At 44.0% G+C, this 18,362-nt stretch overlaps 1 protein-coding gene across 1 annotated transcript in view; it reads left to right on the top strand.

The window, feature by feature from the left end:
* Positions 1–5,743: 5,743 nt before the first annotated feature.
* Positions 5,744–18,362, top strand: part of LOC124606289 (trypsin alpha-3-like) — a 49,555-nt gene continuing 36,936 nt past the window's right edge. The window contains exon 1 of the mRNA XM_047138272.1: positions 5,744–6,205. Coding sequence (XP_046994228.1) covers positions 5,744–6,205 — 462 coding nt within the window. The remainder of the gene's footprint in view (positions 6,206–18,362) is intronic.

Below are 18,362 nucleotides of genomic sequence, written 5' to 3'. Positions count from 1 at the left end.
AAATAAAGTTCCGTCTCCTTCTACCGTAAGTGACGAATGAAACGAACTACCTTCATGGTCTTAAGTGACCAATGAAACGAACTATCTTTTTAAAATTACGACGTAATGGTATGCGCAGTGAACAGTAATAACAAAATATAAGGGGCATTGCGTAGCTAGAACGCACCATTAGACCCAGAAGAAGGTCGCTGCAACCGTGGCCGAAACGTTGGGTTTCCTCCAGCAGTAGTTTTATACAATATCCAGAAAACTTTTATGTCAACTAACTCTGCCCACGGAAGCCTAGGAAATTGTAATTTTCTTTCATTAAAACATTTAATTTAACTCTGTTCTGAACGCTCTTTGACGAATACTCATTTAGAAATGCCAACCGGAACTCTTCGTACGTTGTGCAGTCTGTCATTGCGATCTGCATTTTCGCTGCTGCTTTGCAGTGTAAACGACAACATTCAAATTTCAGACACAGAACATGTCCCCAAGAAGTGGGTAATGACAAATCAAATTGCGAAACCCACTTACATGGGTGCATACGCGAACAAAGAGTAAGACCGTACAGATACGAAGTGTCTTCTGCACTATTCCTCATCAAAGTCATTAGAGATACTTTTACAGCTTGTATTAGCTGTGTCGACCAGTCTCCGTAGATTACATAATCTTTCTTGTAAATCTCTATAGCCATCTACTTCACAACGCCTATGTTTACTGCTTGCGGGATCTATATCCCTTGCGTTGCTAGTAGTTCCAGATTTCTCGCCCTCATGATCTACCTCTTTGTTAAACAACTGCGTGAGTATCTCTCTAGCTCTCTTGTTGATCTGTATGAATTTTGTTGTGGGTAGGCAGGAGAGCCAACACCGTGTTACTAGAGGAAGCCGAAAGGCACGCGTTTTAGCTCACGCAGGCTGGCGTGAGGTCTGGAACAGGACAAGGAAAGTAGAATTTAGAAAAAACGGACGTAGCTGGTGGAAGACTTAACTTTAATCCATTAATGGTGAACGTCGCTCTTGACGGTACATTATTCAGTATCAATAGTAACTGGTAATGGCGCCTTGCTAGGTCGTAGCAAATGACGTAGCTGAAGGCTATGCTAACTATCGTCTCGGCAAATGAGAGCGTATTTTGTCAGTGAACCATCGCTAGCAAAGTCGGTTGTACAACTGGAGCGAGTGCTATGAAGTCTCTCTAGACCTGCCGTGTGGCGGCGCTCGGTCTGCAATCACTGATAGTGGCGACACGCGGGTCCGACGTATACTAACGGACCGCGACCGATTTAAAGGCTACCACCTAGAAAGTGTGGTGTCTGGCGGTGACACCACAAATTTCTTTAAGTCGGGGTAGCGAGCGTACCTCATCACACTGATTGCGTTCTATCAAAAGCAACTTCGTTACGTACGGAATTCTGCTCTACAGCAGCTGCAAGTGCATCGATTTTATCTTCTTGTTCTACTACCTGCTCACAGACGTGATCAACAATTTTGCTATAAGTTGCACAAACATCGTTTTGCTGCCTTGATATGTGCTTCATCAGGTGTAGCGATATTCTGCCCAGACAGATCATGTTCGAGAGCTACCTACCATTCTGTTCTCAAAACGCTCACTAACATCACATTCCTCTTGACGCAAAACTTCTACTTGATTCTGAATTGATTTAGCAGTCGACTGATCCCCATTTGCCTCTGTCTCAATTCGACTTCCAAATTCACCTATTCTTTCATTTTTCTGCTCAAATTTAGCGTTTTGTTAATCAAATCTTTGACTGATTGCACTAATTTGTTCCTCCAGTAGCTTTTTATTCTTATTTTGCTCTTCATAAAAATTATTATCCTGCTCTTCAGCCGTCCTATCTAACATTTTTGATACTTTGCGTACGAATGTCATAATAATGTCTTCTCTTGGACTGGTTACTCCATCTGATTGCTCTGCTGCTGCTTGAACCTAAGGTTCTTCCAGTGCACATTCTACGCTCGCATTCTGGCTGTTTGAACAGCCTGCACCCACTTCCGACATTCCGGAGCGGTCTCCCGTTATCCTGCTTTTGTTCGCAACCTGCTCTGGGCTGGTCGTAGCCTCGCGCCCTTGGCTCTGCCCCACGCTGACATCTAGCCGCCCACAGCTGACGATGCCTGACCACTCTCGACACCATTAGCTTCCGTGTCTCCTGAATTCTCCATGTTAACAAAACTCTTTGCATGCGACCTGGTAAGGCTAGTGCTCATAGCTTTCCTACACCCTGCGCTCTACAATAGAGACACTAAACACTAACTAAAGAGTTGCCATCTTGGACACAAATATCACAATTACTAATTGAGATGTTGTTTACACTAATGTATACACAAGCACAAAGCATATAACAATGAAAATTCCAAAAGAATCAAGACAAATTGAGTTGTACAAAAATAGAAATATTCCTATAAGACAGTGGATTAGTATATCCTAGGATGACTGTTTCGTATAAGAACCTGTGATCTAAAATGATCCTGGAAGAGTTGCGACTTGTAAGATTACCTCCTGGTTCTTCTATGTAAATGACCCAATGATATTTTATTTGTAGGATCGCTCATAATCTCGCTAGACATTTTACCTCAACCAAGAAACAATTATAAACACATGTCAACATCGACCTTTTACCAAATTTGGCAAACAAATGAATTACAGTACAACAGATAACATTAACGAGGCGAGTTAACATGAAGTAACACGTATCACAAATGTAACAGGAGTTTGTAATATTATGGGATTGGCACAGGTTCATTCATTAAGTTATTCGTTGAACTCTGTTGCAACTATTAATTCAATAATTGTGCCAATCGTTTAAATTCTGGGGTGAATTAGATTCATTAAGATTAAGCAAGGGGGGGGGGGGGGGACGCCTGAGCAGTTGGGGGAATTTAGTTTTCTGAGAGTTTGCATTTATTTATCCTAAAACTGGCAAAACAGTAGCTGCAGAATTTATAGTGCTTTCTACGCGACATATTCTGTACATTTTGAATTACCTGGACGATACAAATGGAGAATTACCATCAATAACCTCACTAAATACATGGTTATGCTCATACATTCCTTCTTTTGGGAAATAATTGGAAGGAAAAGGAAGGATTTACTCAAGTACACAGTACACAGCAATTCAACTACATGCACATGCAGTTAGATCAACATAGGGCGTCGACCGAGATCTACGTGACAATCGTGAGCAAATTTCTGCAACGCTATCGAGCGTACACATGTTAATTAATTGTCTGGTTCATTAGCAGTAGAGTGAAACTTCTAATTAAGCAACTCATACGGCCGGCTGGAGTGGCCGAGCGTTTAAAGGCGCTACAGTCTGGAACCGCGCGACCGCTGCGGCCGCAGGTTCGAATCCTGCCTCGGGCATGAATGTGTGTGATGTCCTTAGGTTAGTTAGGTTTAAGTAGTTCTAAGTTCTAGGGGACTTAAGACCACAGTAGTTGCGTCCCATAGTGCTCAGAGCCATTTGAACCCAACTCATACGGAGTTTACTTTATAAAGAGAAAAATACAATACTTATTTATTAACTTTGGTGCAACATTTGAGTACCTAGCTAAATCTAGGCCATGCAACATGTATTACTGCTGGCTTCACGACGAAAATCGGGGCAAGATCTGATATAAAAAATTACTTTAATGCAGAAAATTATTAAATCAGTACAAAATTAAGGAAAGATATGAGGTGGGTGGAATGCTTCTACACACTCGGTTAATTTCTAAACAATTTCTAAAACTACTTAGCTTTCTGGCTAAAATAATTGTATCTCAAATAATATGGATCGACACTACAATTCTTTTCATAGGATTACAGAAGGGGACTTCAAATTTTGTGTAACGTAAGTAATACGACATGTGGTCATACGGCAGGCACGAAATCACTATAAGAACACTTAAAATTGTCACAGAAATCTCTCTGACTTAGCTCTTATTCTCATTATTAAGTTTGCAGGGTCCTTAACATCAAAATGAGATCGCAATAGACACTATATAATCCAAGAGATGCCAGCCATGTGCTGTGTGGTTGAACACAACACACAAAGAAACTGCACAAATAAACTTACATTCCCCACAACATTACTCCTCCACGAAATATTTCGAATTTACTTTACTTTTAATCCCAGGATATCAGTTGCCCACATTTTCTGGGAACAGTCCTCGCATATTCACGCTTTTCTTTAAAACTGATTGGAGCCAAAAAAGTCCCAATTTCTTATTTTTTGTCCTTTATTTTTGAAATTTTCCAAATTAGTTGGAATACGAAGAATGTTATGATCAGAAACTCCCTGGCAGATTAAAACTGTGTGCCCGACCGAGACTCGAATTCGGGACCTTAGCCTTTCGCGGGCACTTGCCCACGAAAGGCAAAGGTCCCGAGTTCGAGTCTCGGTCGGGCACACAGTTTTAATCTGCCAGGAAGTCTCATATCAAGGCACACTCCGCTGCAGAGTGAAAATCACATTCTGGATGTTTTGATCATTTTAAACTAGAACTCAACTTAGTATACCAGCACAATCAAATCTGGCATCACTAACTTATTTTATTTAACTACAAGAAAATGGACTAATAAAGGTGGGGAACTATTTTCTGGTGCCAATGAATTTTTTCTTGAATTTATAAATTACGATATACTGATGGGAGACATGCCGGAACATCAGACTAGGTCACCTGGATAATCGTGATGTTATTCCGTTTCTGTTTCAATCGAAATATTTTAGAATAAAGAATAAATCTCATCTTTTACGGCATACACTTACGTCAAAGTAAGTAAATAATTATTAATGGCTCAAATGACTCTGAGCACTATGGGACTTAACTTCTATGGTCATCAGTCCCCGAGAACTTAGAACTACTTAAACCTAACTAACCTAAGGACAGCACACAACACCCAGCCATCACGAGGCAGAGAAAATCCCTGACCCCGCCGGGAATCGAACCCGGGAACCCGGGCGTGGGAAGCGAGAACGCTACCGCACGACCACGAGATGCGGGCCTAATTATTAATTAAATGTTCCATATGCTTTTGAAAAATAATTATATGTTTCAATTTTTGCCTCTACCTGAGTTGAAATTAATTTTTTCTCTCCTTTTCTGCCCCTAAAATTTTGTCGCTCTAGGCGGCAACCTAGTGTTGCCTAATGGTAGCAACGCTCCTGAACATGATGTTAACAAAAGTTACCCTCTGGTGTGGAAGTTAAAATGGGTTTCTTTCAATGGTTTATTCGTTACTTCTCTTCGGTATGTCCTTCCAAAGTTTCCACTAAGTTTCATTGATCTACAGTCACTCGTTTTTCACGGGGGGGCTCTAAAGTAGCAAAAGTTTACTTAAATTTTTGGGTCAGGTACTTATTATTTTTGATTGTATGAACGGAGTGTGTGTTCGAACTTCTTGTACTTGAGATCCTTGAATAATGTTGGTCATGGAACGCAGTTCAAGTACCGTATTCAAGGAAGAAAATTTTGTTTAACCATGAGAAGAAAATTGCATGCTTAAAGAAATGTTTCAAAAATACACGATCCACGCGTCTCGCGAAGATCTGTCAACATTTTTTCCACCGACGTAGCAGACACTCACTAGAAAATCAATTTGCAAAAGCAGCTATCAATGTCACGTCACTGCTGACGTGTTAGGCGTTAACGTCTGGGTTATCGGACATACCTTCAGAAACGACACCGACGTCTTTCAGAGCGGAGAGTGATTTACATCCCGTCCGTAAAAGTGACTGCAGATAAGTGCCTAGATGAGTAGTAATAAAAGTTGCGAGCAGCAGGGAACACGGGTTGTGAGTGAGATGTGGACGCCGGCGGTGGTCTCTGTGTGCCTGCTGGCCGCGTGGGCCGGCGCTCTGCCCTCCTCGGGCCCTCGCAGGGCGTGGCAGCTGCGCGGTGGGCGCATCGTGGGCGGCGAACCGGCGGACATCTCGCAGTTCCCGTGGCAGGTCTCGGTGCTGTGGTACGCCCAGCTCGTCTGCGGCGGCTCCATCATCAGCAGCAGATGGGTGCTGACAGCAGCGCACTGCGTCGACTACGGTAGTGCGCGACAATATACAGTCCGAGCCGGTAGCTCCATATACTACCAAGGTGGCACTGTCTACAGGGCCGCTCAGTTAATTCTTCACAACCTTTATAGTAGAGTGACGACGGATTACGACGTCGCCCTCATCAAAATAAGGGGCACCATTTCGATGGGTGACCACGTGAAGGTAAGACGTGCAGAATTATCACAGAACCACTTAAGTAAAATGTAGAGATCAGAAAATTGAAATTCATTCACACTCTATGTTCTACGGCATTAAAAAAAAAAAAGGAACAGTTTCATGTTGTGTGGTACGATCAACTACCTACGTTGCTAACGCCAGTTCGAAATTGCTTGACTGGGTTTTGCGGAGTATCGAATTTGGAGGACGTTGTTGTTAAAGCTTCTTCAGATTGTGTTTCGATATCGTAATTAATTATTTACCCTATTAGTAGTCAGAATATGGCAGATCCACGGAATGCATGCGTGGAACGGCTAGCATGAAGAGGCCGGCCGGAGTGGCCGAGCGGTTCTAGGTACTTCAGTCTGGAACAGCGCGACCGCTACGGTCGCAGGTTCGAATCCTGTCTCGGGCATGGATGTGTGAGTGATGTCCTTAGGTTAGTTAGGTTTAAGTAGTTCTAAGTTCTATGGGACTGATGACCTCAGATGTTAAGTCCCATAGTGCTCAGAGCCATTTGAAACATTTAGCATGACGAGTAAGCCGCTAAACTTATAATATTTTCAAGAATCAACTCATGACGAGAATTTCATGAATTGGGTTCCATGGAGCGTCGGAGAAAGGGTAAGATGTGGTGATGTGAAACCAAACAAGACCATCACACTGAGCAATAGATTTCAGAAAGAGTTCAAAATTTGATTATTTATTTACTCAATTTGGGATCATCATACAGTGATAAGGGGTTTGTCATCTTAATCCAACGAAAGTAAATACACTATTGGCCATTAAAATTGCTACACCAAGAAGAAATGCAAATGATAAACGGGTATTCATTGGACAAATATATTATACTAGAACTGACATGTGATTACATTTGCACGCAATTTGGGTGCATAGACCCTGAGAAATCAGTACCCAGAACAACCACTGGGCGTAATAACGGCCTTGATACGCCTTGGCATTGAGTCAAACACAACTTGGTTGGCGTGTACAGGTACAGCTGCCCATGCAGCTTCAACACGATACCACAGTTCATCAAGAACAGTGACGAGCATATTGTGACGAGCCAGTTGCTCGGCCACCATTGACCAGACGTTTTCAATTGGTGACAGATGCGGAGAATGTGCTGGCCAGGGCAGCAGTCTAATATTTTCTGTATCCAGAAAGGCCCGCACAGGACCTGCAACATGCGGTCATGCATTATCCTGCTGAAATGTAGTGGTTCGCAGGGATCGAATGAAGGGTAGAGCCACGGGTCGTAATACATCTGAAATGTAACGTCCACTGTTCAAAGTGCCGTCAATGCGAACAAGAGGTGACCGAGACGTGTAACCAATGGCACCCCAAACCATCACGCCGGGTGATAGGCCAGTATGGCGATGACGAATACACGCTTCCAATGTGCGTTCACCGCGACGTCGCTAAACACGGATGCGACCATCCTGATGCTGTAAACAGAACCTGGATTCATCCGAAAAAATGACGTTTTGCTATTCGTGCATCTAGGTTCGTCGTTGAATACACCATCGCAGGCGCTCCTGTCTGTGATGCAGCGTCAAGGGTAACCGCAGCCATGGTCTCCGAGCTGATAGTCCATGCTTCTGCAAACGTCGTCGAACTGTTCGTGCAGATGATTGTTGTCTTGCAAACGTCACCATCTGACTAAGGGATCGAGACGTGGCTGCACGATCCGCTGCAGCCATACGGATAAGATGCCTGTCATCTCGACTGCTTGTGATAACGAGGCCGTTGGGATCCAGCACGGCGTTCCGTGTTACCCTCCTGAACATACCGATTCCATATTCTGCTAACAGTCATTGGATCTCGACCAACGCGAGCACCAATGTCGCGATACGAAAAACCGTAATCGCGATAGGCTACAATCCGACCTTTATCAAAGTGGGAAACGTGATGGTGCGCATTTATCCTCCTTACACGAGGCATCACAACAACGTTTCACCAGGTAACGCCGATCAACTGCTGTTTGTGTATGAGAAATCGGTTGGAAACTTTCCTCATGTCAGCACGTTGTAGGTGTCGCCACCGGCGGCAACCTTGTGCGAATGCTCTGAAAAGCTAATCATTTGCATATCACAGTATCTTCTTCCTGTGGGTTAAATTTCGCGTCTGTAGTACGTCATCTTCGTGGTGTAGCAATTTTAATGGCCAGTAGTGTAGTGCAAAATATACTTACGCAAAGAATATATAAATATGTTTTTATGAGGATAGGATAAATGGTCAGTCGTGGCCTTGATGAAGCAGATATCCCAGGATGTGCCTGAAATTAATTAGGAAATCCATTGAAAACCGAAATCAGGACATCCGGAAAGAATAAACTTCATCCTCCTGAATATGAAGTCAGTGTATTAATAACTGCGCTGTTTCATTCGGTACTGTACAATGTCCTTCAATTTACACAGAATTTGCTCCGGATAACCCATGAAATGAAACACTGCTTTACACTTCATCGTTGCACAAACTAAGAACATGCGCCGGTGACCCTTCGACCTCGGACAAGCTGTTATGCGCATTGCACTAACTCTATTCGGAAAGCTAGCTCTACAATAAACTCGCAGCTATGTCACACAAACATCTTCGTGTTTTTTCCTCAATACGCTCGAAAAACTGATTCAGCATTCCTTCATTACAACTGAGATATTGATCTCAGAATAATGACATTACTATCATGAAACTTCCTGGCAGATTAAAACTGCGTGCCGGACCGAGACTCGAACTCGGGACCTTTCTTCCAGGAGTGCTAGTTCTGCAAGGTTTGCAGGAGAGCTTCTGTAAAGTTTGGAAGGTAGGAGACGAGATACTGGCAGAAGTACAGCTGTGAGGACTGGGTGTGAGTCGTGCTTCGGTAGCTCAAATGGTAGAGCACTTGCCCGCGAAAGGCAAAGGTCCCGAGTTCTAGTCCCGGACGGGCACACAGTTTTAATCTGCGAGGAAGTTTCATATCAGCGCACACTCCGCTGCAGAGTGAAAATTTTATTCATTACTATCATGCCGTATAGATGCTGAATGCGGAAGGATATGATCTTACAGTCATGCATGCTGTGAACAGTAGAGGATCAGTTCAGAGATGATAATTTGTATCAAATCAATTCACCCTGTGATAAGGCAGCATCTGCGAATCCATAGTTTCTGGATAACATTATAAAATGGACTCACGTGCCCAGAGTCCGATGTGAAACCAATGGGAAGCTTTTGTGATGAGTTAGAACATCGACTACGCTTCAGACACCCGGGTACGAAATCACTACATTTCTGGTTAAGGCTCCTGACGAGCAATGGGTTGCCATTCCTGCACGTTACATTTTGCAAGAAAAAGGCCAACTCTCATTGCATGTATAAATTCTTAATTATCGATAATTTTTAAAATATTGTTTAGAGATTTTTAATGTCTTTTAATTTAAATAGACTTTGCTAACCATCTTTTTGTCGTCTTAATTTTAGAAGCTAAAGGTCCATGGCAACGTCCTTGCCGCAGTGGATACACCGGTTCCCGTGAGTTCACCGAAGTTAATCCTTTCATGGATAAAATTCATTTTTACAGATTTTTAAAATATTGAGGTGATAACAGTTTCTTTTCAGTCCCATTATTATATTTTCACCAACAAAATATTTTTTAAGTTCTCCAATTTTTCACAACAGGACGTGGGACACACATGTCCCGTGAACCAACGCAGGATACTTTTTCTGCTGACTGACTGATTTTGTAATTTTATTTTTTTTAGCCATAAACAGGATGTTGCAGAGAATTAAATAACTACAAATTATACATGCACGTAATCTTTTTATTTTTGTAGAGCCAGTGTAAAAAATATTCATTACATTTCAGTTTTCATAATACATGATCAATACTTACAAAACTTTACGTGCCATGAAACTTGGAAAAACATGGTGTGGCACAGAGTGGTACACCACAAGCAGTGCAAGCAACTTTTGTTCTCTTCTCTTTAGAGTTTGTGCTGCAGAATCTGCATCGCTTCCTAGTGCCACTGTCTTTCGGTACATGTTTGCCTACGTTCACGAGCCGGACGTGATCTGGCACACTAGAGACTCCTCTCTTTGCTGGCAAGAAAGTGGGCATTAATCCCCTCTTTTTCCTGGATGAATACCCATTCATCAATTGTCTTGCTAATCTTTACAAATAATGTCTGCTGGGACACATGTGTCCCACTAATTTTATTTCGATTATTAGATAATACAGTCGCTGAGAAGTACATTCCACACTGTATTTGTACTAAAAATGATTATTAAGCTAATAATAAGATGAATTACTTACTTCAGACATCGCTGGGAAGTGAGAAAAGATGGAAACTGAAGAATGACACAAATAAGTGGCGTTGCAGCGCCCATAGATACACGCCAGTCAACAAAAGTACTAACCGCTTCTCTATTGCCTTTGCAGTGCAGTCCCGATTTTTTTCTTAGGTTCAGTACAGTCGTCCCTAGATGGCAGCACCGTGCAGAGCTGGGTAACATATATCCCGACACTCGAACTGGCGCTCAAAGTTAGTGGGACATATATGACCCATCAACCACGAAAGGGTTAAGTGCTGTCAGGCATGGTCGGCAGGATGGATGTCCATCCAGGCTGCCATACGCTGTTGCCATTTATCGGGCTGCACTCAGAGTCGTGATGGCAATTGAGGAGCTACTCGACCGAATAGGAGCGGCTACTGTCAAGAATACCATCATAACGACCAGGAGAGTAGTGTGCTGACCCCACACCCCTCCCATCCGCATCCTTCACTGCATTCACGGCGGTCGGATGGTCCCTGTAGGCCACTCGTGGCCTGAATACGGAGTACTTTAAAGGTCCATGGAAAACTTTTAAAGTCGATTTTCTCGAGAATTTTTTGAGAGTTGTATCAAACTGCTTGCGATATTAATATTTGAGTTCTGAACTTCATGTACTACAAATAGAAAAATTGGAAGAAGTCACCTGATGAATGGTCTCCTTGTTAGAATTTTATGTAGTATCCAATTTTAATGCACTGTGTGTCACTAATCTCATTCGTGTTGTTTCTTAATACTTCGGTATTTCTTTGGTTTACTCTCGACCCGTATTCCGTACTCAGTTCTTAAATAACTCGAAAACCGCGCTTCTAGCGAAAATGTTTGCTAGTCCAAAATTAAACGGTGTCCGATATCCCACAAAAATATTCTATTCATTTTTCCTCTAGGACTAATAGTTAGCCGGCCGGGGTAGCCGAGCGGTTCTAAGGGCTACTGTCTGGAACCGCGTGACTGCTACAGTCGCAGGTTCGAATCCTGCCTCGGGTGTGGATGTGTGTGATGTCCTTAGGTTAGTTAGGTTTAAGTAGTTCTAAATTCTAGGGGACTGATGACCTCAGAACTTAAGTCCCATAGTGCTCAGAGCCATTTGAACAATTTTTACTAATAGTTTCCGCGGTGTAGGGGATAGAAAAATCGTAGATTATTAAAAATATTAGTTTAAGGATATAAATCAGTAGCAGCTAATAGAAGAAACAGTCCCAGAGGAAAGTACAGTGGCGGAATGGTTGTCTGCCGGCAGGCATCATTATTGAATTCAGTATTCCGAGAACAACAGTGTCAAGCGCAAGCTGAATGACAAAGTTTCGTATATAGCCTCTCACCACGGACAATGGAGTGGCCGATGGCCTTCACTGAACGACCGACAGCAAGGGCGTCTGCGTACAGTTGTCGGTGCTAACATACAAGAAAAACTACGTGAAATAGCTGCAGAAATCAGTGTAGGACGTACGACGAAAGTATCTGTTGGCAGAGTCCCGCGGAACCTGACTTTAATAACCTATGGCGGCAGACAATCGACTTGAGTGCCTTTGCTAACAACACGACATAGGCTTCAGCGCCTGTCTTGGGCTCGTGATCAGATCGGTTGGACCATAGACGACTGGAAAACTGTGGCCTATTTCAGCTGATAAGAGCTGATGATAAGGTCCGTGTGTGGCGCAGACCACACGAGGTCATGATGCCAGGTTGCCACCAAGGCACTGTGCAAGATGGTGGTGGCTGCATAACTGTGTGGGCTGTGTTTACATGTAATGGACTGGGTTCTCCGGTCCAACTAAATCACTCATTGACTGGAAAAGTTTATGTTGGGCAAGTTGGCAACTATTTACAGCCATTCATGCATTTCAAGTTCCCAATGACCAGGTCACAGTTGTTTGCAATTGATTTGAAAAACATTCTAGACATTTCGAGCGAATGGTTTGGCCACGCAGATCGCCAGAGATGAATCTCATCGGACATTTATGGGACATAATCGAGAGGTCAGTTAATGTACAAAATCCTGCACTGGCAACACTTTCGCAATTATAGATGGCCGTACAGGCAGCATGGCTCAATATTTCGGCAGGGAACTTCCAGCGGTTTGGTGAGTCCATGCCGCGTCCAGTTGCTACACTACGCTGGGCAAAAGCAAATCCGACACGATATTAGGAAGTATCCCGCCACTTTCTTCACCCAGGTACTCTAAGAAAAGAGGAACTAATAATTATGTTTTTTTTTAATTTTCTACAATTTGTTTCAGAAGTAATTACAAAAGTACCAATCCTATTAATTACTTAGTTGTTGTAGCATCAACAACGATAGAAAGATGTAAAAAAATGTAAAAATGTAGCTGTTAATCAGATTAGTATGTATGAGCCTTATTGATGCTTTGTGAACGATTGGGTTATCTACCCAAATATGGCGAACTCCTACAATGTTTTGCATTTGTCGCTCAAGTGACTACAATTTAAGCTAAAAGCTGATTTCATATGTCAGTGGTTTGCTTTTGTTACTCTGATACAATCATTCAGTCATGGTTAAAAAATTGCTACAAATATGTATTTAATTCAACCAATCTGTTCCTAAATTCACTTACCCAACAAAATTAAGAATCAAGAGGCTGCAGTTTGTGAGGGCTATGTGTTGGTAAGCTATCGATGTATTATTTTCGCTGTCGTATGGTTATCCTCTCCAAGCTTCTTGTATGAGAACAGGGCCCAAGTGAAACCTGGCTCTCCATCTGTGGGTGACGGTTTCGGGTAGCGCTTTCAATCTGCAGTTTATTTTTTTTTCCTTTATACTCAAAAATACTAGAGATTTACACAAAGTAAGCAAAATGTCTTAGACGCTGCCCTGAAACATCTGATATGTTCCATTCTACTCTTTTTTGCTGAGACCTTTCAGTGGATGCAGAGGTGCTACTTTCCTTAGGCGCATATACAGTTTGGACTGGCAAGTGTGAGTGACAGACGGAACAACCAATTAAGTACGTTGGTGATTTCCGTGTTTGGTTTAACCAGCCTGGGACAATATACAGGGCGTTACAAAACAATACCAACAAACTTCGAGGAGTTGAGGAGGGTGTCGCGAGGAATACATTGAGGATCGGGATCTGTGTACGGAAGCGTCATCTGACGACGCTACAAAGCGGCGATGTTATAGGAGCTAGCGCCTGACGCTAGGCCACCCCTCTGGCAGCAGTCGTGAGTCTGTAGACTGATGGACTGTAGGCGGAACTTCTCGCAATATTGTTTGTTGTTCAGCAATAGCGACTGATGGCCAAGACCGCCAGTGGAGAAGATGGAGCTAGCTGCTGTGTAGACGAGCATTGTCTCCTATAAATGCAATGCTCTTTTGCTTCAGTAGATTACGGTTTCCGATACGGGCTTCCATCTGCAGTTTATTTTTCTCTTTTATACTGAAAAACACAGGAGATTTTAGAGGGTTCCAGGAGGAAAATCATCTGAAAAGTGGAAACCTGTGCACGAAACCATCATCCAAAAGGCAACATAACACCGCATTCACACGAAACGAGGCCTCTTTATGCAGCAACTAGCTCCCTCTTCTCCACTGCCGGTCGTAGCAATCAGTAACAATTACTGAATAACAAACAACACTGGGAGACGTATCGCCAGTTGTCCGTCAGCGAACAAAACCATGTTTACTGCCAAAGGGGTGACATGGCCTGTACTTCGCCGCTCTGTATAGTCGTTGGATGACATTTCCGGACACGAGTTCCTTTCTTCGATTTGTTACTCGCGACACCCTCTGCAACGCCGCGAAGTTTGTCGATATGACTTTGTAACACCACGCATAAGGTGCGAGAACAGCGACAGGTACTGATGATTGCTATGAAGGACACGGAGATGCCACTTACTCTTGTTTGCGACAGTTTTAAAGGGACATCATGGGGGCCTCCATTAGGACGATTGGTCTTATGGTGCATTATTCAGATTTATTGGACTTTTTGAAGTGGCAGTGTCCTGCTGTTTGACTGCATGGGAAGGTGACGGCTACTCGTCGTGAAGATTCCGATCGGCCATGTCTCACCACAAGAAGGGATGGTCTTCCTATTGTGCACAGAGCGTAACATAAACATTTCGTATCTGTTCCTACCATCCGAGAACGAGTAATGGACTTCAAATAAATGTGTGTGAAATCTTATGGGACTTAACTGCTAAGGTCATCAGTCCCTAAGCTTACACACTACTTTAACCTAAATTATCCTAAGGACAAACGCACACACCCATGCCCGAGGGAGGACTCGAACCTCCGCCGGGACCAGCCACACAGTCCATGACTGCAGCGCCTGCGACCGCTCGGCTAATCCCGTGAGGCAGCAATGGACTCCCTGCGCCTTCGGTTGAAGACTAGCAACGGCCAAACTAGAGAATTGCATTCCCCTGCAAGGCTGTTGTTAGCTCAAATAGTGCGTTTGGAGTGGTACCGCGACTGGGAAACATGGACTGTTGATAAATGGAGGCGCATTGACTTCAGCGTTTAATCGAGATTCTGTACAACTCTGGATGACCAACTTCGTGAGTATGGCAGCAACCTAGGGAGAGCTGCCGTTCTCCCAATGTTTTGGAGAAGCACAACTCGGTTACTACACAACCACGTTATTTTTGGACTTGGCCTCTCGTGGTCCTTATCGGGAACACACATTCATGTTACAGCAAAAACGAATAAAGGTGACTAGGGAAAACGAATCACACTGTCTCTGCTTTCAGGTCATTCGTGCATATACTGTCCAGGAGATCAGCGTGACCTCGTAAAATATCGTCAGTAGTCTAGTAGGGTGTTATCCGTAGTGATGAGTGGCTATGAGAGTGGCAAACAAGGGATGACTTCCTAGAAACGGACACATTCGGGTGAAAAATAGCTTACAGTCAAAGGGGTAAAATTTTTCAGAAATAAAGGAAACAGCACGAGGCAATGATACATCTACAGAATGCACTGTTGTAGGCAGAAAAGTGGGAAAGAAGTAAGAAAGAACAGCAAAATACATTCTGAACGCGTAAAGAAAGCGGAAGAAACCTCGTGAGAAGTTAAAACTCCTGTAAGACAAAGCCGTCTAGAAAGATAGTTTCTCTGGATGACTGGATAACAAGCCTATTCGAAAAAAATGGGGTAGTTTCAGCACAAGATGGAACTTCCAACGTTGAGGAAACAGCTTATATTTTCAAAAACTGAGATAAATTTTGAGCAGGTAGAGAAACATTTCGGAAAATTTGGAGAGATGAGATTTCGTTGAAAAATGTAAAAATAAAAGAAGTATTCTAACAATATATTCCGACATTATTAAAAAGTATGGGGTATACCTGAGAGTAACCTAAAATAATGAAAAGGGCCCCAACAAAGCAATGATATTCATGGACATTTCGTGGGAGCATACGCATTTTACCATGAAAAAGCGCTAGCAACATGGAAAAGTTCAGGGTGTAATGACTAAAAGCAGTGCGGACGAAAGATCTACACTCCTGGAAATGGAAAAAAGAACACATGACACCGGTGTGTCAGACCCACCATACTTGCTCCGGACACTGCGAGAGGGCCGTACAAGCAATGATCACACGCACGGCACAGCGGACACACCAGGAACCGCGGTGTTGGCCGTCGAATGGCGCTAGCTGCGCAGCATTTGTGGACCGCCGCCGTCAGTGTCAGCCAGTTTGCCGTGGCATACGGAGCTCCATCGCAGTCTTTAACACTGGTAGCATGCCGCGACAGCGTGGACGTGAACCGTATGTGCAGATGACGGACTTTGAGCGAGGGCGTATAGTGGGCATGCGGGAGGCCGGGTGGACGTACCGCCGAATTGCTCAACACGTGGGGCGTGAGGTCTCCACAGTACATCGATGTTGTCGCCAGTGGTCGGCGGAAGGTGCACGTGCCCGTCGACCTGGGACCGGACCGCAGCGACGCACGGATGCACGCCAAGACCGTAGGATCCTACGCAGTGCCGTAGGGGACCGCACCGCCACTTCCCAGCAAATTAGGGACACTGTTGCTCCTGGGGTATCGGCGAGAACCATTCGCAACCGTCTCCATGAAGCTGGGCTACGGTCCCGCACACCGTTAGGCCGTCTTCCGCTCACGCCCCAACATCGTGCAGCCCGCCTCCAGTGGTGTCGCGACAGGCGTGAATGGAGGGACGAATGGAGACGTGTCGTCTTCAGCGATGAGAGTCGCTTCTGCCTTGGTGCCAATGATGGTCGTATGCGTGTTTGGCGCCGTGCAGGTGAGCGCCACAATCAGGACTGCATACGACCGAGGCACACAGGGCCAACACCCGGCATCATGGTGTGGGGAGCGATCTCCTACACTGGCCGTACACCACTGGTGATCGTCGAGGGGACACTGAATAGTGCACGGTACATCCAAACCGTCATCGAACCCATCGTTCTACCATTCCTAGACCGGCAAGGGAACTTGCTGTTCCAACAAGACAATGCACGTCCGCATGTATCCCGTGCCACCCAACGTGCTCTAGAAGGTGTAAGCCAACTACCCTGGCCAGCAAGATCTCCGGATCTGTCCCCCATTGAGCATGTTTGGGACTGGATGAAGCGTCGTCTCACGCGGTCTGCACGTCCAGCACGAACGCTGGTCCAACTGAGGCGCCAGGTGGAAATGGCATGGCAAGCCGTTCCACAGGACTACATCCAGCATCTCTACGATCGTCTCCATGGGAGAATAGCAGCCTGCATTGCTGCGAAAGGTGGATATACACTGTACTAGTGCCGACATTGTGCATGCTCTGTTGCCTGTGTCTATGTGCCTGTGGTTCTGTCAGTGTGATCATGTGATGTATCTGACTCCAGGAATGTGTCAATAAAGTTTCCCCTTCCTGGGATAATGAATTCACGGTGTTCTTATTTCAATTTCCAGGAGTGTATTGTTTTCCACGATGCGGGCACAATGGGTTTCATAGATGTAGCAAAGTTAATTTGTGATTCTAAATCTACATCCCAAGATAATTATCGTGATGCGAATGGGGATAATTATCACAAATATAAGAGGAACTGATTCCTAACATACCAGATGATATGTTGTTGTTCCTGATAACGCACTGCATCATACTGTTTAGATAATTAAAGCTTCGATTCCCGTAAATCACAAGAAAACCACATTACTAAATGCCTCATTCATAACATAATTAGTTTTGCACCGAACTTAACAAGAAATGTGCTGTTAAAAATTGTGCATTGTAGTATGTCAAAGCCTGTTTTTGAAGCAGAAGCAGTTTTAAATCATAAGAAATACACTGCTCTGAGGCTCCTACGATGTCACTGTGATTTCAACCTGTAGAGCTAATCTGGAATACAGTGAAACAAAAAATTGCAGAAAAAATGTTTCTTCCATTAATTAAACTGTGTACAACAACCTGGTTGGATAAAAGCTTTCGAACATGTAAAAGGAATAGAAAATGAATATTGGCTTAGAAATGAGTTAGTGGAAGAAGCAATAGGGAACATAATAATCAATGTTGGGCTGGAGAGTGAAGATGGATATGCAGCACATGACGACGAGAGTGATACGGAGACTGACACGGCGCATGACACTGGGATTGATCCCAGTGAAATAGGTACAGCAAATGAACGTGGCCTATACCCCCTGTGTGATAGACCATCCACTACATAGCTCTAATGACCAAGGCTAGAGCAGGTTTTAGTCGTTGAGGGAACACTGACGGCCCAACTGTATGCCACGGACATTCTGCGTCGTCACGTTTTACTTCTCACCAGCTATGACGTAATCTCATCCGGGCGAGAGGTGGTGGGTGAACGCCGTACTGCCAAATTCTACGTAAATTTGGTTCAACCCTGTAATTACTCAAACAGCATTACGTACCCCCGCAAAGCGTGAAGTTTCA

The sequence above is a fragment of the Schistocerca americana genome, chromosome 3 (assembly GCF_021461395.2).
Source record: "Schistocerca americana isolate TAMUIC-IGC-003095 chromosome 3, iqSchAmer2.1, whole genome shotgun sequence".
In the NCBI taxonomy this organism is placed as follows: domain Eukaryota; kingdom Metazoa; phylum Arthropoda; class Insecta; order Orthoptera; family Acrididae; genus Schistocerca; species Schistocerca americana.
The sequence above is the reverse complement of the archived record's forward strand: the minus strand, read 5'-3'. Positions and strand labels throughout refer to the sequence as shown.